Source organism: Oncorhynchus mykiss, chromosome 17 (assembly GCF_013265735.2).
Source record: "Oncorhynchus mykiss isolate Arlee chromosome 17, USDA_OmykA_1.1, whole genome shotgun sequence".
Lineage (NCBI taxonomy): Eukaryota > Metazoa > Chordata > Actinopteri > Salmoniformes > Salmonidae > Oncorhynchus > Oncorhynchus mykiss.
The window spans coordinates 76,815,020-76,836,599 of NC_048581.1; the positions used below are offsets into that span (position 1 = coordinate 76,815,020).

At 41.4% G+C, this 21,580-nt stretch overlaps 1 protein-coding gene across 1 annotated transcript in view; it reads right to left on the minus strand.

Moving 5' to 3' along the window:
- The window catches only part of LOC110494603 (E3 ubiquitin-protein ligase PDZRN3-B), a 136,403-nt gene extending 115,559 nt beyond the window's left edge, over positions 1-20,844 (minus strand). The window contains exons 1-3 of the mRNA XM_021569817.2: positions 19,937-20,844; positions 11,131-11,217; positions 8,432-8,539 (exon numbers count right to left, since the gene is read on the minus strand). Coding sequence (XP_021425492.2) covers positions 8,432-8,539; positions 11,131-11,217; positions 19,937-20,650 — 909 coding nt within the window. The 5' untranslated portion in view covers positions 20,651-20,844. The remainder of the gene's footprint in view (positions 1-8,431; positions 8,540-11,130; positions 11,218-19,936) is intronic.
- Between the last annotated feature and the right edge of the window lie 736 nt (positions 20,845-21,580).

Here is a 21,580-nt window from a genome sequence, read left to right on the forward strand (position 1 = left end):
TTGTGCCTGTTCCTTACTGTGCGCCCTGCACAGCGCAGCGGCCACTACCAGAAGCTGATTATGGCCTCTTTAAAAGTTAGATTTGATTTAATGTCCTGCCTTAGATGAGCCAAAGAGGCTCGGAATGTGCCTCCCTGTGCTGGGCAGCATGGGGCTGAGACTGGCCTGCCTGCACTGAGCAGGGAGCGAGCGACTAAGAGAGAAACAGAGAGTGAGAGAGAGAGCAAGAGACCAAGAGAGAGAGGAGCCGGCCGACTGCACGGGGGCCTGAGTCCAATAAAGGCCCTGACAAAGGCCTGCTTCTTGTCTCGGGATGCCAAACAACATGTGATCCCCCTTAGGGAAATAACTGCCATTTCTGTTCCTTACAGCCTCCGGGTCAGAAATAACGCCTGTCTTGTCCAAGATGCCATGTGCTGTGACAACTTATTAGCGACAATCAGGATGGACTGCCCACGCCATGCTGTCGGACCTGGCATTCTGTCCCTCTCAGGGGGAAAAAATGAATAAATGATTTAACCTTTATTTAGCGGGAGAGTTCATCTCATTCTAGTCAAGTGATGAAAATCCCTAAATCCTTTTAACCCAAGTTTGAAAGGTTCACTCATTTTTGAAATACATTTTCTGTCACACCCTGACCATGGAGAGCCCTTGGTTCTCTATGGTATAGTAGGTCAGGGCGTGACTAGGGGGTGTTTTAGGTTTATTATTTCTATGTTGGTGCTCTTGGTATGGTTCCCAATTAGAGGCAGCTGAGGTTCGTTGTCTCTAATTGGGGATCATACTGAAGGGTTCCCTGTTTCCACCTGCTGTGTGGGATATTGTTTTGAGTTAGTGTATGTAGCGCTGCTGATGTTGCGGTTCGTTGGTTCTTTTTGTTTGGAAGTTTCGCTTAAACAAATATGTGGAACTTTAATCACGCTGCGCCTTGGTCCGTCTCTCCACACAACCGTGACAGTTTCAGGTAACATACAAAACCCCTGAGCCGACTCAGTGAAAAATCTGTCAATGTTCCTTTGAACAAGGCACTCAACTTATTTCTCCTGTAAATCGCTCTGGATAAGTGTCTGCTAAATGACCAATGTAAAATGTAAGTGGGAGAAATGCTAACAGGACTTCAGACAGAATTAGGCCTCATCAACATGCACGCTTTGTTTGTTCCACAACTCCCTAAACAATTCTACCAGCCACCATTCACAACTCCTGGCCAGGCAGTCAGGCTGCCATTTAGCACCGGGAAGGTCTGGCTGGTGAGTCGCCACTAAAATAGCTCTGGGGAGTTAAGTGGTGCACCGTGAGTAACCTTACAGCAAAGCGGTCACGTGGAGATAAGGAAGGACTGCTCTGGCGTGACCCACAAAATTCCAGACCTTGAACGAAGGTGTCACCTCCCCACTCTAACCGGACTAGGTCACGTAACTGTCTAAATGAATAGCATTCTGTTTTCTAGTCACCTATCCTTCAAACAATCCTGATTTGGGAATTTAAGCGGGTACAACATGGCACTCAGTAGATAGCCAAAGTAAAATGTTACCTTGATGTCTTGGCAATTGTCAGCTGTAGCAGTTAACATATTTCAACAGTCTTGTGATAAACATTTCAACATTAATAAAAATAAGGGGATGGGTAAGTCAACATAGTGTATCATAGCATATCAGACATGTGGTCATTAGCAGATACATTTTTCAACCAGTCCTCCCTAGTCCCCATGCAATTCCAAGCAAGTTAGAAAAACAAGTAATTGCAAGTGAATTCATATGTCATATGTTATGCTATGTTTGTTGTGTAGAAACAAATGACAGGCTTTTACATTGTATTCAGGGTGGCTAGTCAACCCACCATCGAACTGGAGAGTCACTTTTGTAACAACAAGCCTACATTATGCCTGAAGGAGAGCATCACATGCATTTCTGGGGAAAAACTCAAAAGCACATTCCTTAAATCAGTACCATATGACAGTGACCTAAATAAAATACAGTTGATTACACCCTGGGACGGACATTTACAGGAGATGCGGCACAACGTTGTTTTACTGCTGCTAAACTCTATCACAGCCTTAGCTTGAGCCTTTACTTCAAATGCTACAGACGAAACAGGGCCAGAGAGAGAGAAAGACACCAAGCAAGTAAAAACAATGACAACACTAAAGACTATTATTCTGACATTAGACAGGCTTTAGCAGGACTCCACAGCCCTGTGTGAGTTCTTGACTACAGCTTACATTGCTGCCACAATTAAAGTTGGACACATATCTGCTGGCAATGACACATGGCCTCTCAAGACTACAACTGGTTTCTCCTCAATGTCAGTTTATTTTAAAGTAGTTGTTGTTTTTCAACCTTCATGACCTGAGAGTGTTTACAGAGGATTTACAAGGTGACATTTACAACTGAAGCCTCAGTGTCCTCGTTCTACTCCCATTCTTGTATTTGGAATGTTTACAAAAACAACTCCATTCCCTGAGAGATCAGGAACAGTCATTTTGGGATTGTGACATTGGTTTAGTCCCGCAGACAATGGTGCTAGGATTCAGCATAACATTTGAGGCATGAGTAAACACCCGGAGACATTTCTTAGAGACAAAAACAGTAAAGCACATTTCCTTGTATAAGCACTAACAATGTGTGGTGTGTCAATGTGAAGATCTAGCCCCGAGAGACTAGGGCTACATGAAATGTGCAGGCAGATGACTAGGCAACTGTAAAATAAAAAAGAAAAGAGGAAAACATCAAGAGTTAAACATGTTTGAAAACAATTTCTTACATCTACTACAGCATCTCACTTTAAGACAAATGTGAAAATATTGACTAAAGTAAGTCCCCCTGTCGAGATAAGGTACACAACACAGAGCTCTCTTTGCCTATACCGAGCCACATGAGTTTCATTTAAATAAACCTATTTATTAAATCTTCTCAGGCAAACACATCCACTCTGAACCAGATATTTAGCTTGCGGAGAGAGCGAGCGAAAGCAAACACAGATCCAGGTTATGAGAAAATGTGTGTGCTGAACAAGGAGGCATTCATGAGCTGATTCATCCCAGGCTGAAGTATTAGCAGCGCTGCAGAGGAGGGACATCTGCCATCACACTCCCCCACGAAGAGGCTGTTACCGAGGAACAAGCCAGGACCATTTACATTTCAGTCATTTAGCAGACGCTCTTATCCAGAGCGACTTGCAGAAGCGATTAGGGTTAAGTGCCTTGCTCAAGGGCACATCGACAGATTTTTCAATTAGCGATTCAAAACAGTGACCTTTCGGTTACTGGCCAATGCTCTTAACCACTAGGCTACCTGCGCCCCATCCATGTATACTTCCTGGAACGACAACCTTCACAGGGGGAAGATGGAACACCACACCATGTGTTTTCCTATGAAAGAATTGACCCCAGTGCTTTTGCCTCCTCAGTTGAACTTGTTATTATGTCGTAGTTCCACATGTTATGTAAATGGCTCCAAATAGGCCAGCTGATCCCCGCAGCAAGGCAAGGCTCTGGGTTTTTTTTGTGATGCATGAATGGTGATCCACATTATCTGCTTTTAGATTATCTACTTTCATATGGTGTTCATTAAAAAAAGGGCTTTAATTTCCAAAGGCAATGGAAATGGTAGGAGGGTGTTGTTGGTGGTGATGAGTAAGCACTAAAGTTGTTGGATCTCACATCTCTCTTGTGCAGGCCCAACTGTAAAGGGGATAGGGACAATGAAATCAGAATGGTAAAAGCATGATAAGTGACACCCTGATGTCTGTCATGTCAGCCAGTCCTTTGAGAATCTGAGCAGAAAGTCAAGCCAAAACTATCACAATACAACCAGAATGCTACATACCATGTGGATTTGGACGAATACTTTCCAGACTTAAACAAGATCTTCAACTTACACATAGCCTACATACCAATATGCCAGGAAATTAATAAATTAAACCTTAATTTAACATAGCAAGTCAGTCAGTTAAGAACAAATTCCTATTTACAATGACAGCCTACTGGGGAACAGTGGGTTAATTGTCTTCTTCAGGGGCAGAAAGACTGAATTTTACCTTGTCAGTTCAATGCTCTAACCACTAGGCTACCTGCCACCCCCCCCCCCCCCCCCATAAATGTGCAACATCCACAAACAACCATTCAAAATGAATCACGTTGCATCCAACTTTAAAGTAGAGAAAAGTAGCAGTACTGGGAGGGTTCCGGTGGCACAGGTTTAAAAATGCATGCTCCAGCTGTGCACAGGGCCCTACATAGCGAGCAGAGCAGGATGAGGCTACAGGCTGTTGGTTTAGCCACACAGGGTTGGGAGTACAGTACACGGAACTGCCGGTGGGTTCTTGCTATTCATTTTCCCCCTCAGTTCATCACTTGGTCCCACTGAGACCTCCATCCCCCCAGGTAGGAAACAAAACTGAACTATTGTGCCTTTTAAAATATGAAAGGGTACTTTTTTTCTGCTTAGCTGTAACAAAGAGGATTGTTGAGATTGAGAAACTTAAACCACCTCTATCAGATTCCCTATCAAATGAAAAGCACCCAGGGATACAGCAACCATGCACCGTCAGTGTACACAATGAGTATTATTAATTGGATCGGTTTGGTTTCTCGTCTTGTCCTGAGGTTCTACATGTCCTTGTTCTCCTAATGCTCTACCCACTCCTCTCTGTGACTTCTCCCCCATTAGGTCAAAGACAATACAGAGACAAAAACACCAATGTGGCTCCAATATCGTCCTTAAGCTAAATCTGCTTTCTTTTAATTGATAAAAGATGGATGGCTATTAACTGAGCATAGCAGGATCCTGTAGAGGTGTTCTCAGATGGCTCAGTACACTGATTCCACCTGGTAACACAGACACACACACACACACACACACAGCACATGAACAAATCTCTCCTTACAGAACAGGCAACAAGGCCACTTGGAGGCCCCGAAGGTCTTAGTCACTAGGCACCGAACTGCTGTCGGTTTTGGTGGCTTAAATCTGCCTATTGTCAAGGGATCTTATGATATATCTTAATGAACAGTGGGAATTCAGCCACTTGTTACTGCTGCTTGAAGTGGTTACTGTTGAGGGATAGGTTGTTGTACAGTATCTGTATGCATGTCAATACCAAGGATCTGGTTAGAGGGATGCATAGTAACTACAAATCTGAGCATGTAGCTTACATTTTTGCTCAAATCTCCCATTTATCAAGTATCAATGCTTACTTAATGCGAAAGTGTGATGCTTGCTCAGAACTCAGAACGTATCTTAGAGTAAGTGGAAGAACTACAGGACAGAAACTACTATTATCAATGTAGTCTTGATGCATACTTAAAAAAAACATATTTCAATGGATAAACACAAACATCTAGTCATTGCTCTGAAAATATGCAGCTCAGGTCTGACAAAGACGGCTGTAGGGAAACATGTGTCATCTTGCGGATTACATGTATTGATCCCATCTTTACTAATGCTGTAGACATTTGCTTGAAAGCAGTATCCAGATCCATCGGATGTAGTGATCACAAAATAGTAGCCATATCTTGGAAAACCAAAGTCCCAAAGGCAGGGCCTAATATAGTGTATAAGAAGTTTTGTAGTGATTCCAATGTTAAAAGAATATCTGTTGGTCCGTGGTGTGTAATGAGAAGCAAACAGACACTGCAATTGACACATTTATGAAATTGCTTATTCCAATTGCTAATAAGAATGCATCCATTAAGAAAATGATTGTAAAAACTTAAATCCCCTGTGGCTTGATGAGGAATGGTATGGTTGAGAGGGATGAGGCAAAATAAATGGCAAATAAGTCTGAGAAATCATTTGACTAAACTGAATAAAAAGAAGAAGAAACTACACCATGCAACAAAGATAAATGAAAAAGAATGATAGTAAAAAGCTTTGGAGCACCTTAAATTAAATTCTTGGAAAAAAGGCAAACTCAGCTCCATCATTCATTGAATCAGATGGCTCATTCACCACAAAACCAATGGATATTGCCAACTACTTTAATGATTTTTTCATTGGCAAGATTAGCAACTTAGGCATGACATGCCAGCAACAAATGCTGACACTACACATCCAAGTATATCTGACCAAATTATGAAAGACAAGCATTGTAATTTTAAATTCCGTAAAGTTAGTGTGGAAGAGGTGAAAAAATGATTGTTGTCTATCAACAATGACAAGCCACCAGGGTCTGACAACTTGGATGGGAAATTACTGAGGATAATAGCAGATGATATTGCCACTCCTATGTGCCATATTTTCCATTTAAGCTTACTAGAATGTGTGTGCCCCCAGGCTTGGAGGGAAGCAAAGGTCATTCCGCTACCTAAGAATAGTAAAGCCCCTTTACTGGCTCAAATAGCACACCAATCAGCCTGTTACCAACCCTTAGTAAACTTTGGGAAAAAAATTGCATTTGACCAGATACAATGCCATTTTACAGTAAACTAATTTACAAACTTGCAGCATGCTTATAGAGAAGGACATTCAACAAGCACAGCACTTATACAAATGACTGATGATTGGCTGAGAGAAATTGATGATAAAAGATTGTGCGGGCTGTTTTGTTTGACTTCAGTGCAGCTTTTGACATTATTGATCATAGTCTGCTGCTGTCAAAACGTATGTGTTATGGCTTTAAACCCTCTGCTATTGTGGATAAAGAGTTACCTGTCTAACAGAACACAGAGGGTATTATTTAATGGAAGCCTCTCCAACATAATCCAGGTAGAATCAGGAATTCCCCAAGGCAGCTGTCTTGGCCCATTTACTTTTTCAATCTTTACAAATTAATTGCCACTGGCTTTGAGGAAAGCCAGAGTATCTATGTATGTGGATGACTGAACACTATACGTGTCAGCGACTGAAATGACTGCAACACATAAAGAGTTGCAGTTAGTTTCAGAGTGGGTGGCAAGGAATAATTCGTCCTAAATATTTCTAAAACTAAAAGCATTGAATTTGGGACACATCATTCACTAAACCCTAAACCTCAACTAAATCTTATAATAAATAATGTGGAAATTGAGTTGACTAAACTGCTTGGAGTTACCCTGGATTGTAAACTGTCATGGTCAAAACATATTGATATAACAGTAGCTAAGATGGGGAGAAGTATGTCCATGATAAGGCACTTGACAGCACTGTCAACAAGGCAGGTCCTACAGGCCTTAGTTTTGTCGCACCTGGACTACTGTTCAGTCGTGGTCAGGTGACACAAAAACGGACTTAAGAAAATTGCAATTGGTTCAGAACAGGGCAGCACGGCTGGCCCTTGGATGTACACAGAGAGTTAATATTAATAATATGCATGTCAATCTTTCCTGGCTCAAAGTGGAGGAGAGATTGACTTCATCACTACTTCTGATAATACCTTATGAGAGTTGAATGCATTGAGCTGTCTGTTTGAACTACTGGCGCACACTACTGGCGCACAACTCGGATACTCATGCATACCCCACAAGCCATTTCACAAGAGGTCTCTTCACAGTCCCCACGTCCACAGACTATGGAAGGCGCACAGTACTACATAGAGCCATGACTACATGGAACTCTATTTTACATCAAGTAACTCATGCAAGCAGTACAATTAGATTAAAAAAACACATTATGGAACAACAGGGACTGTGAAGCAACACAAACATAGGCACAGACACATGCATACACACACGATAACATACATACTATACACACACGTACAAATGGATTTTGTACTGTAAATATGAGGTAGTGGTGGAGTAGCAGCCTGAGGGCACACAGTCTGTGAATGTATTGTAATGTTTTTAAAATGGTATAAACTGCCTTAATTTTGCTGGACCCAAGGAAGAGTAGCTAATGGGGATCGATAATAAATACAAATACAGTAATGCACAGTTAAACTTAACATCTGAGTTCTATGCATCCTTTGTGACAACCTCTAGTTCACACTATAAAATAAACCTTTGTGATGTTGGTTTTCTGTACACGCTTAAAAGTGACCCGCGGGAGCACATGACCTTTACACAGTGAGATTTTGTATGAAGGCGAGAGGATGCTGCTCCACAGCAGGTCTGTCAGAAGGAATTCGTCAGCTAGTCAGTAAACGAGTGCCTCTTTTGAGCAGCTATAGCAAACATAGAGAGACAGCCTGGGCTCAGGTTGGTCTAACTCTATTTACAGTGATGTCTCACTAAAAGTCTTAATGATTACCATAAGAGACATTTGCTGCATGTAACTTCTGCAAATATAGTCAAAGTTGTTTAGCAATGTTTATCTGTTACTGTCGTGTCTGTATTTAAAAAAAAAAACATTCCTGGTTTTGATCGTTTATCACCATCAGACTATCTGTTGCTTTATTTCTTAGCATGGAGAAAATGGACACATGCTAAGTGCTGTGCTAAATGCCCCAGAAGCTACCTCACCTCCTGGTTCTTGGCCTTCACACGAAACGGTACAGAAGGTCAGTCACATACCTCCATTATTCTGTCGTGGATCTGAAGGCCTCCCTCCTTGTCTGTTGGTCCCTTCTCAACGATCTTGGATACAAAAATTCCTTCATTCGAAGTGCCTTCATGGTCGTCCTGTGGCGAAAAAACTGCCATGTTAATGACCCATTTCTGATCATCTCAGATAACACATTGATGAAATTGATTAAGAAATAGTTGTAACTATTGAAGATGATTACATAAAAATATTTAATTACAAAACATGCTAATTTACTTTAAAATATTCAGCAAAAATAATATCTTTAAAATATTAAACAAGTCTCTTGCTAAATCTGCCTAACCTACTTTCAAAAGTCCTGAGGACATTATGCAGACAATTCAAAATGGTTTTCCCATTACCCATTCCCACCAATCAGGGTCAGAGACACCCTGCCGGTCTTTACATGTGAACGCAACTGCAGTCATCAACGCAGCCTTGTTAACCCAGCGATTAACCGCAGGGCTCAACAGCCTGTAGTGACTGGCAAGTGGTTGCAGGTGCACATTACACAGGGCTTAATGTTGGGCTCCACAGAGCCCCAGTGCCAAAATGCCTGCCAGTTGACATGTTTCCTAGGGCTGGATAATACAACTCTGACCCAGCCCGTTAGAGGGGCTAAATGTTGAATGGATGTGTTGGAAGGATATGAGTTACTCTGCGTCCATCAGTGAGGCTTTGACCCCTGAGTTGTAAGAGCTACGATTGGCTTAACAAAGCACTGCCAACATCCCTCTCAGCTCTCTCCTAAAACCACATCAAACTAACCCTGTGCCTCTGCCAAGTCGTGTGACAGTGTGCTAAATTTATATGGAATACTTAAAGAAACCTTAGAAGTCAAGGTGTGAATGCTGCAATTCATTATTTCAGGTCTGCTTCCTTTTTTTCCCGAGCTCATCACAGCACATTTTTAACTGTGAAACAAACACATTTCCTCCCAAAATGGCACGGATTGCCAAGGGAATGTCACAGCAGGAGAGTGAGAGGACTGATGCTTTGCCATGCATCCCCCTGCCCTGGGGCCACAGTGTGGATAAACTCAGTACTTAGACCCTACAGTGTCTACGAAGGCCAGCCTTTAATCATACTCAGCCTGGTGTCCAACCCAACTCTGTCTCTGAATCGCATCAACACTAGTCAAGGGTGAAAACGCCATTAATCAATCGTTTCTTGTGGAGGATTTGGTGACCTCTTTATGAAGTTATTCTAGCCTTAAAGACAATTCGAGCAAACGTTGAGTGCATGGGACCCCCTTTTGTAACACAGGTGGCTGGTGGCACCTTAATTGTGGAGGGCGGGCTCATAGTAATGGCTGGAACGGAGTAAATTGAATGGTATCAAACACATGGTTTCTGTGTTTTAATACCATTCAATTTACACCATTCCAGATATTATTACAAGCTGTCCTCCCCTCACCTGCCTCCTGTGTTTTGTAGGCCCGCAGATCAGTTCCCCAGATGTAAAAATAACAAAGAGCTCTTTTCATTTGATTGCAAAGTGCATATTTCAATGTACATAATGAGCAATAACTCTTCACTGTCAAAACTCTCTTTGGGTTGATGCATGGTTCTGTCAAGGGAACCGGAAAGACCATGGAATCAAGAAAAAATGCTTTTGGTGTTAGGTCCTTTTTATAGTTTCCTGCTGTAAAACGTTTTACTGTAATAATCCATGTCGCCACAGCAAAGTGCGTCACTATAGCAATTTAAATTAACCACAGAACAACAGCCCTGAGTGGAACACTTTGGCACACATTCTTCCCAGCAAAAAAATACACTGCGAACTGGGACCAGTTTACACTGTACAGAGATTGAGATGCTCCAAGTATACGAGACCCAGTTCTAACTGAGCTCTGAGCCCAAATTTAAAAAGTATCTGAGTAAGATTGCCAATCTTGGATCAGGTTCCCCTTTCCATATAACTGTATTCATTATTATCTAGAAAGGCAAAACTGATCCTATAGCAGTCCTTCTACTCTAAGAATCTTTGTGAATATGTGCCCTAATCCCAGATCAGCAGTGATATTCCTTCCCTCTCCTCTCGGGAGCCAATGGCAGACAGTGAGACAGCAAACACAGAGGCCATAACAGGTTATCAGCTCAGGGCAGAGGACCTACTTCACACCACGTCTGTTTTTACCATGTCATCATAGTCGCCTCAATTAAAGAGGACAATAGTGTGGGCACAGTCATAATCCTTAATTTGATCCTCATATGAAGTAATTATAAACCACAAATCCGCTAAACCTAACCATTAAACAAACACCATGCGATCTATCCACATAGGCTCAAGAGAGATACTTTTTAATTTGACCTTTTTTTAAACTAGGCAAGTCAGTTAAGAACAAATTATTATTTAGAATGACGGCCTACCCCGGACGATGCTGGGCCAATTGTGCACCACCCTATGGGACTCCCAATCACAGACGAATATGATACAGCCTGGAATCGAACCAGGGACTGTAGTGACACCTCTTGCACTGAGATGCAGTGCCTTTGATTGCTGCTCCACTCGGGAGCCCAAAAAATACTAGCACTGTGTGTGCAAGCTATGTCGGTATTGGGGTAAAACACAAAACTATAGTTAATCGTAGTTCAAGTATTTGCCTCCATTCCTGATTTCCCATATGACACTTGGCTGACCATCAATGAGATAAAACAGTAACCCAGAGATGCCACTTGTAACCTACCGCACATGGTCGTCCTCCCACGATGTTGAAGCCCAGAGAACCTCCCTCCCGATGAAGGATGGCTGTGAGGTTTTTTGTCTCCCCGCCCTGTGTACAGACAGAAAGAGGACAGGAAGTCATTAACAACCCAAATAACAAATACCACTGAATAAAATAAATTATTGAACAAATCATAAAAAATCATAAAATAAAACTCCCTGCAGACAGACATACAGACAGGTAGACAGAGGGCAGGTGCTTATTTTCACTTAAAACAATACAAAAACAACTGAATTAAAGTATTGAACAAATCTATGAAATTGACCTAGAAGTCAATGGAGTATTTGAGGTACGATAGAAATAGCCTCAGGTAAAAGGGCAGACCCCCAAGCTACTCCATACACAGTAAATGGATATGTAAAGGTATCAGCGTAACCAACATGGCTTTTAGCAGGTGGGGAGAGCCATCTGTTCTCACATCTTAGTACTTCACTGGTGTGGACTAGAGGTCGACCCATTAATCGTAATGGCTGATTAATTAGGGCCGATTTCAAGTTTTCATAACAATCGGAAATCGGTAATTTTGGACGCCGATTTTTCTTCTTTTTTTTTTTTCTTTTTTTTTTACATCTTTATTTAACTAGGCAAGTCAGTTAAGAACACATTCTTATTTGCAATGACGGCCTAGGAACAGTGGGTTAACTGCCTTGTTCAGGGGCAGAACGACAGATTTTTACCTTGTCAGCTCAGGGATTCAATCGTGCAACCTTATGGTTAACTAGTTCAACGCTCTAACCACCTGCCTCACGAGGAGCCCGCCTGTTACGCGAATGCAGTAAGAAGCCAAGGTAAGTTGCTAGCTAGCATTAAACTTAATCAATCATAATCATTAGTTATAACTACACATGGTTGATGATATTACTAGTTTATCTAGCGTGTCCTGCGTTGCATATAATCGATGCCGTGCACATTCGCGAAAAAGGACTGTCGTTGCTCCAACGTGTACCTAACCATAAACATCAACGCCTTTCTTAAAATCAATACACAGAAGTATATATTTTTAAACCTGAATATTTAGCTAAAATAAATCCAGGTTAGCAGGCAATATTAACCAGGTGAAATTGTGTCACTTCTCTTGCGTTCATTGCATGCAGAGTCAGGGTATTTGCAACAGTTTGGGCCGCCTGGCTCATTGCGAACTAATTTGCCAGAATTTTACATAATTATGATATAACATTGAAGGTTGTGCAATGTACCAGGAATATTTAGACTGATGGATGCCACTCATTAAATAAAATACGGAACGGTTTCGTATTTCACTGAAAGAATAAACGTCTTGTTTTCGAGATGATAGTTTCCGGATTTGACCATATTAATGACCTAAGGCTCGCATTTCTGTGTGTTATTATGTTATAATTAAGTCTATGATTTGATAGAGCAGTCTGACTGAGCGATGGTAGGCACCAGCAGGCTCATAAGCATTCATTCAAACAGCACTTTCATGCGTTTTGCCAGCAGCTCTGCTGTTTATGACTTCAAGCCTATCAACTCCCGAGATTAGGCTGGTGTAACGATGTGATGTGAAATGGCTAGCTAGTTGGTGGGGTGCGAGCTAATACCGTTTCAAACGTCACTCGCTCTGAGACTTGGAGTAGTTGTTCCCCTTGCTCTGCATGGGTAACGCTGCTTCGAGGGTGGCTGTTGTCGTAGTGTTCCTGGTTCGAGCCCAGGTAGGAGCGAGGAATGGGACGGAAGCTATGCTGTTACACTGGCAATACTAAAGTGCCTATAAGAACATCCAATAGTCAAAGGTATATGAAATACAAATGGAACAGAGAGAAATAGTCCTATAATTCCTATAATAACTACAACCTAAAACTTCTTACGTGGGAATATTGAAGACTCATGTTAAAAGGAACCACCAGCTTTCATATGTTCTCATGTTCTGAGCAAGGAACTTAAACGTTAGCTTTCTTACATGGCACACTTTTACTTTCTTCTCCAACACTTTGTTTTTGCATTATTTAAACCAAATTGAACATGTTTCATTATTTATTTCAGGCTAAATTGATTGTATTGATGTATTATATTAAGATAAAATAAGTGTTCATTCAGTATTGTTGTAATTGTCATTATTACAAATACATTTTAAAAATCGGCCGATTAATCGGTATCGACTTTTTGCCCTCCAATAATCGGTATCGGTATTGAAAAATCATAATCGGTCGACCCCTAGTGTGGATCTATATCATGATTCTCTGTGGCTTAGCTAGCTCTCTGGGAAAGAGCGGTCAAGTGACTGGTTCAAGCAAGGGTTAAAGGCTCTTTCCTTCGCCCTCTCCTTCTCTTGCTCCAAAAGCCATTTGCTATGTGTATTAATACACCAGTAGACCTCTCTGTCAATGGAGGGATGACAAGTGGAACGCTGAGAAACCAGTGCAGTCAGCTCACTTAATCTGCTTTTTAAGGGGACAGTCAGAGGGTGGGACTGGTGCTGGGACCATCATGTCAGCAGTCATCCCAGTATGGAGAATGCTATAGCATACAGGGACTAAATATAAAAGCAGGTATTAACAGTACAGTGTCATGACTGAGTCCGGCTACCATATACACTACAGGATAAGGTGCAGAGTACTAGCCTATACTGTAGGTCTGCCAGGGAAGAATGTGCACTGCTGCTGGACCATGTTGTGTCGGCGCATGTGTACAGAGTTCTATGTTTCAAAACAACTATTGGCTATTTCCTGAAAGGAAAATTCATCTTCTGCCGATCTACCATTCCAGTGTTTAATTGCTATATCGCCACCATGGCCTATTTATTTCCTTAACTTACCTAATTTGCACTCACTGTACTTTTTGTTTTATTTTGTTCTACTATTATTGACTGTATGTATTGTTTATTCCATGTGTAACTCTGTGTTGTTGTATGTGTCAAATTGCTATGCTTTATCTTGGCCAGGTCGCAGTTGCAAATGAGAACTTGTTCTCAACTAGCCTACCTGGTTAAATAAAGGTGAAAAAATAAATAAAATAAAATAAATATCTAAGGATAGGAAAAATATAGAAAGACTGAAAGTAGAAGGGTAGGCAAGTTAGTCAATGCATTCAGCATTGTCCCTTCCTTTTATACTATATGTTGTAAGGATAGCCTACATCTGTAGGAACTGAGAAACAAGACAATGTGTACGGAGGACTGAATACTTCTAAAACCAGTGGAGTGAGCATGTCACGACACACAGGCACTAATCCCACAGACAGACGCCAATCATTGCAGACAATGATGATCTTGCTTCGCATTCACCTAACCTATGTAGCCTTATTTATGACAGGATCACGGAGAAAGACCACATCCCATATTCAGCCCAGTCAATCTTTGCCAGTTTCCTTATTCTGTTCAGTTCTGTACATTTTATGTATTTATTTATTTATTTATTTAACCTTTATTTAACTAGGCAAGTCAGTTAAAAATAAATTCTTATTTACAATGACGGCCTACCAAAAGGCAAAAGGCCTCCTGCGGGGTCTGGAATTAAAAATAAAAATGTTGGACAAAACACACATCACGACAAGAGACACCACAACACTACATAAAGAGAGACCTAAGACAACAACATAGCATGGCCGAAACACATGACAACACAGCATGGTAGCAACACAACATGACAACATGGTAGCAGCACAAAACATGTAACAAACATTATTGGGCACAGATAACAGCACAAAGGGCAAGAAGGTAGAGACAACAATACATCACGTGAAGCAGCCACAATTGTCAGTATTAGTGTCCATGTCAATCAGAAGGCAGGTGTATATCAGCACTGGAAAGCTGGCCTATGCCATGTTTTCCTGTACATTTTTCAATATGGCTGAGATTCTGTGTTCCAAACCCAGCAGTCAAAGAAGGTTACCTGTCACCATTGATATTTCTCCTGTTATGGCAGTCGATTGGGGAGCAAATATGTGAGCCTGAATCTGATTTCAGAAGATCTGATAACACGTGACCTGAACTAGCCCAAGTAAAAACACAGACGCTGGTTCGCTGAGATTTGCAATGCAGCGACAGTCTACATGTCGCCCGACTCCAACAGTTCATTCCACTTGTGTCTTTCTGTTTGATACTGCCACATGTGCACTGATGTTACCTTCCAAGCAATCCTGTTCATACTGCTTGACTGAATCTGGAAAAAAAATCTGAAGAGAAAAAGCCTTTTAAACTAACCACATCATCCACATAATTATTTTTTTTCTAGCTTCCTCTTTTTCTTTCATGGATAATTTGAAAAATAATTCATTTGGAGATGTTTTCCAGGGATTAGAGCTTCAAGGAGGAGAACAACTTTCTTTGTTCATCCACTTTAACGGAGTTTGTACAGTGCATTTCAAAGGATTGAATAGACAGTACTAAATAAGAAACCTGAATCTGTAAAGTGTTTTGAAAGTGTCATCTTAATTTCTTTCTGGTACCAGACTGAAAAAAACATGTTAGTCATCAAATCTGATAGTGTATCAAGTAATACTGTGGTAATGGGCTGCAGCACACATTTTTAAAAAGAGTGCAAAAGCAAGGGGAGAAAACACAATAACACTAGGTAAAGGTCTAAACAAGTCCCACTACTAACATATCTGTCCAACCTGGACTCAAGCGTAGACATAAGATAGTAAATGTTCATCTGGGACACTACAATTAGTATGATATGTTATGTTTCGTATGGTATTGTATGTATTAATTTGTGGATGTTCATCATCCATTTCGTATGATATGTTACGAAAAAAATGTGTATATGTTACGAATTCCAATTTGTTGTGGCTAACGTTAGCTAGGTGGGGGTTAAGATGTTAGGGTTAGGAGTTAGGTTAAAGGGTTAAAGTTAGGGTTAGCTAACATGCTAAGTAGTTACAAAGTAGCTAAAAAGTAGTAAGTAGTTGCTAATTTTAAAAAGTTGCTAATTAAAAAAGGTGACAGACCGGCTCGATTTGGTCTTATGAAGCAAAATTGAAATTGTGTTTTTTTACATTGGATAAATATAGAAGCTCAGAGATAGAAAATTGTATATCATACACTACAATTTAGGAACAATTTAATGTTTTGGGACACCTACTTGAGAGCTCTTCTTTGTCTACACCTATTCAGCATCATTCACACCCTCTTAAGCTTTAGCCCCACCCATCTCGTTAAAGATTCACGTGTGAGGCTATGTACTAAACAACCAAATATTTCAAGACTAAAGGCTGGTTTAAACTACAGGTCTTTTTGTAAATTTAATCTGGAGTGCCAAAGTGTGCTCTAAGCGTTCTTAAACACGTTGTCAGATTGTCCGTTCGTAAATTCAGAGTGTTTCGCTCTCGGCACGTTCAGAGTGCACACTGGACTCTTTTTGCCGAGGAGTAGGGTTGATTCTAGCGTTCTGACCTAACAACAGCAGTCAAGCACCCAAGGTAACTGGCTAACGTTGGCTAGCTACTTCATCTTACTCGCCCTATCAGAGCTGTTTAGGCTGTTTTTATGTTATCCAGAGTGTTGGTGACTGCAACAGTGCTGCTGGTAAAATTGGATTACGCTTTTTTGCCAATGTTTACTCACACCAGCCATATTCAATGGGTGTTGAGCATTTGTAAATTTGTCAGTTATTCTGCGCTCTGGTACACTCAGACGAGAGTGCTCTGAAATCAGAGTAGATAGCCAGAGCGAATTTAACAGCTATGTCTATCAACAGTTATTGCAGTGACATCATAAACATTCTATTGAAATAGTTACTTGCATAATGGAGTGTTTTGTTAGCTAAACAACGAACCTAAACATAATGTAGCTAGCTAGCTAAACAATGAATCATAATCCCAACTCATAACGTTACTACCCTGCATGAATCTGCAGGTAGTTAACCATCCAGGTTCAATGTTAGCTAGCTAACATTAGGCTATAACTAGCAATGCTAGAGATACAAATATCAGATCATACACATAATGTTAGCTAGCTAGCCAGCCAGCTAATGTTAGCTAGCTAGCTAACAGTGCACTTTAACTTGAAATGAAAATAACTTTCTGGCAAAATTAAAAACATGCAATATCTGAAAATGTAGCTAGCTAACCAGCTAGCAATGAGGATTCGGCCCAGAAGTGTCCCTTTTCCGGGGGCCAGAACTGATTGAATTGGGTGTCATACTCAGCCCGGAATCAAAATGAATGACTGCCCAGAATCGGCCCAAGTACATTGGGCCATTTCCATCTACCAGAATTCAGCCGACTTTGCCGGCATCTTAACAGAATCCCCCCAGAAGCGGCCCAATACTAATTTAAATAAATGCATACAAAATTTCCGATTTAGTCATTTTAAATATTACTATTATACATTTTATACATACAAATTATACCCATCCACAAAAAAAAACATTTTGTGACCGTGTCAGTGTGCATGCACCAGGCCCGCCACAGGAGTTGCGAGATGGGACATCCTGGCCAACAAAACCCTCCCCTAAATGTGCATCGCCTCAAGGGTCTCCTGGGCGCAGCCAACACGGGTCTTGAACCAACATCTGTAACAACACAGTTTGCACTGCGATGCAGTGTCTTAGACCGCTATGCCACTCGGGAGGCTCCAGCCACTAAGTGTTTAATGCCTTGCACAAAGTATCAAAATACAAAAATACTACACAGGACTCATAAAGAATTTCATTTAAATGCTAATTGTATTTTTGATCACAGAAACAATGAGAAAATATGGAAAAATAATTAATGAAATGATAATTATAAAAAAAACTGTGTAATCATCTGCCAAAGAGTAGCCCCAAACGGCCCGAGCCCCAAGTAATATATACATTTAGGCCAGATAACTCTCACCAGAATCAGCCCGAGCCCCAAGTAATACATGTGGGCCAGATAACTCACACTGGAATCGGCCCGAGCTCTATCCCCGCACTCTAGCCATAAGTACTACTGCTGAAGGAGGCCCAGACTCGGGCCACATGACATCGGCAGAGTCTGACTCTCAGCCGAGTAGCCCGACTCTCAGCCAGAATTGGGCCAGATCCACTGTGCTAGCTGGGTAGGCTCTCTTACCCGTCCGTATACATGGATGGACGCTTCTCCTTCTCTGTCACAGATGCCATGGTTGCCCTTAGTTTGAAGAAGTAATTCGGAGACAGGTTTTTTATACAACAGCCTTCTGTGTGTTCTCTTTTTCAACTCTGTCTGCATATTTGCAATCAAACAACAGAATTTTCTCCATCTCCATAGCTATCATACTCTAATTCCACTGATTTCAAAATTCGGTCCTCCAGAATGTGGAGAGCAACACTTATGCAGTTCTACTATGTGATATCTTTCAAAAAAGCAGCGTTCGAAAGCATTACCTACACATACTGACCAGCTCATATTATAGACAGAAGCGTGCTACATGGCAGACCAATCCGAACTCATCTTTCGGCATGTCCAGCCCACTCACTATCTCAGCCAATCATGGCTAGCGGGAAGGTTGCTCACTTTTTCCGGGGCTAATTTAACAATTGTATTCGTAAGATGGCATAAAAGTTTGTTATGAATGCGCATCAAAGTTCACCTGTTCCAGAAGGCATTTCTTCCCAAAAACTCAATTTGATAAAAAAAAAAAAAGTACTTTTAAATGGCTCTCCTGTGAAGTAGTGAAGTGTGACATATGCCTAGTTTCCTGAAACAGGTGACAAATGCTAAAGTTGTCCATGACGTGATTCAAACACGCAATCTTTGGGTTGCTAGACGTTCAAGTTATACGCCCACCCACCCTACTAAGTAACCTTCTGTCTTATGTAGCCATACCAAACATAACATATCATACTAATTTGAGTTTCTGGATTTACCCATACTATGTTACATCTAGTCTATGAGACCAGGCTGGTGTGTATGTTCCCTTATATTCAGAATGCTTGTAGTGTACCTTACCTGTTCTTCCACCATGGGTTGATATGGACTTATACAAGATCATAAACATTTCAACCTCTCCCTAGCTGACCAGAAGGGAGGCCTCTATCCTTGTATGTCCACTGTGTTGAGTACAAGACTTGGCTATAGAACATGGCAAAAACGATGCACTGACTAGCATATGCGATATACACTGAGTGTACAAAACATCAAGGACATATCTTTCAATGACATAGACTTACTAGGTGAATCGAGGTCCCTTATTAATGTCACTTGTTAAATCCACTTCAATCAGTGTAGATGAAGGGGTTATTTAAAAGTATTTTTAAGCCGTAAGACAATTGAGACGTGTGTGTGTGTGTGTGCAATTCAGATGGGGAATAGGCAAGACAAAAAATTAAGTGAGTCAATTAAGAACAAATTCTTATTTACAATGACGGCCTACACCGGCCAACGCTGAGCCAATTGTGCGCCGCCATATGACACTCCCAATCACCGGTTGTGATACAGCCTGGATTCGAAACAAGGTATCTGTAGTGACGCCTCTAGTGCTGAGATGCAATGCCTTAGACCACTGCGCCACCCGGAAGCCGCAACTAACCTTATAGCCTATGTATGGCAAACTGAGGAAAATAAACAAACTTTTGACCATTAGTAGTAGCCTAGGCCTAATGCAACTGTGTTTGACCACAGGAGACTCAAAGTCTATCTGGTCAATGATTTAACCTGGCAGACATCGGACCACTAAAGTTTTAAACTGGTTTATACAAACGTATCATAAGTAACGGAAAATGCAAAAAGTAGAGCAGATGTGAAAATAATAACAGTACGCGCGCTCTATAGATAAAAGGTAACATAGAACTATGGACAATCACAAACAAAGTAACTATTTGTAATAGCCACAAATTCCGTAGCGTGCTTTTTGAAACGTTCTTACCTTGCACGGGGGAGCAAGGGTCCTAGTCAGCGAATCGATCCTTGCACTGTATTCAGTGAATTTCTTCTGATACTTCAGCGCTGTCATTTGTAGCTCATTGTGCACCGCGGAGAGTTGAGCAAGAAGTGATTTCTCTCTTTTGCTTGATTTCAATGATTGCTTCTTGAACTCTTTGTCCAAGTTGACCACCTTCCCGTGTAATGCACTATTATGTGCTTTCATGGCTTTCAAACAGCAATGGGTGTCTAATCTTTGCTCTTTGTGGATGAGCATCAAGCCACATCCACTGTCGCATATCCCGACCGGTCTGTAATCACACGATTCGCGCATATGGGCATCCATGTCCTTCAGATTGAGCACCTCCTTGCATCCTTTATTCCTGCATTTGGCCGGTGAGTAATCGCACATCTCGGCATGCTCTGCTAGATGATGCAGCTTTACCACTTTTTCACAGCCTCTGGCATGGTTGTCACACTTTATGTCCAGCTTCAGAATCAGGTTTTTCAGAGGGAGAACGTGGTTCAGCTCTGTCGTGGAGATCCTTTGACATTTGACGGGGCAGCTGCTTTTCTGGATAACCCATGGCAGCACACAGCTTGCGCAGAAGACGTGACCACACGGAGTAGTGAGCGGGTCTTCTAGAACTTTATTACACAAATTGCATTTAAAATCTGGGTCCACAGCCCCTTTAAACCGATCCAACTCAAATCCCATGTTTTTAAATAAATCCAAAACTCCGCCGGGATTCCCACAGATCGAAGTAGGAGTAATGGGTGTTTTAATTTGTCATTGGAGGAGTAGACTGACTTCAAGCTCTCCTGACTGTCTAAACTAATTGACCGAGACTTCTTCGGGAAAAAAGTGGAGGAATTCTCTACCGTAACTGCCGTAAGAGCCGTGCAACAGACTGAAACGCAATCATCAATTGGCCTAATTTACGAATCGAAAAATTATTTAAGCTTTTTAAATTGTAACTCAATTGAGGAAACGTGTAATGCAATTATTACATTGTAGTTACGAAGAAAAATAGTCTGCACATAGGGGTGTCATGCACGCCCCAAAAATCTAAGGGGACACAAAGTATGTGAGGATGGCTTGGGGGTGGTCAATATGGGGGCTATGCCCCCAGTCTGTAAATGGCCAAATTTAGCATTTTTTCAAACACATGTAACAGCTTTCTCCTGCAATTTAGAGCCATAATCATTATGCTTAATGCTATGCTTCTCTGTAGAGGGATGGTGCTCTGAGTGTGACTTCTCATTGTGTCAAACCATGTTAGTGATGGCGATATTATTACACAAAGCTATGGCTCTATGTCTTACCTAGCTAGTTGTGACTGACACTTCAGGGTATTAGCTATGTATACACTGAGTGTACAAAACGTTAGGAACATCTGCTCTTACAGGACGGCAGGTAGCCTATTGATTAAAAGCGTTTGGGAAGTAATTGAAAGGTTGCTGATTTGAATCCCCGAGCCAGAAAAGTGGAAAAATAACCCATTCTGCCCTTGAGCAAGACAGTTAAGCCCCAACAACAAATGCTCCCCTGGCACCGATGACGTGGAATTCATTCAAGGCAGCCCTCCGCACCTCTCTGATTCAGAGGGGTTGGATTAAATATATAAAACACATTTCAGTTGAATGC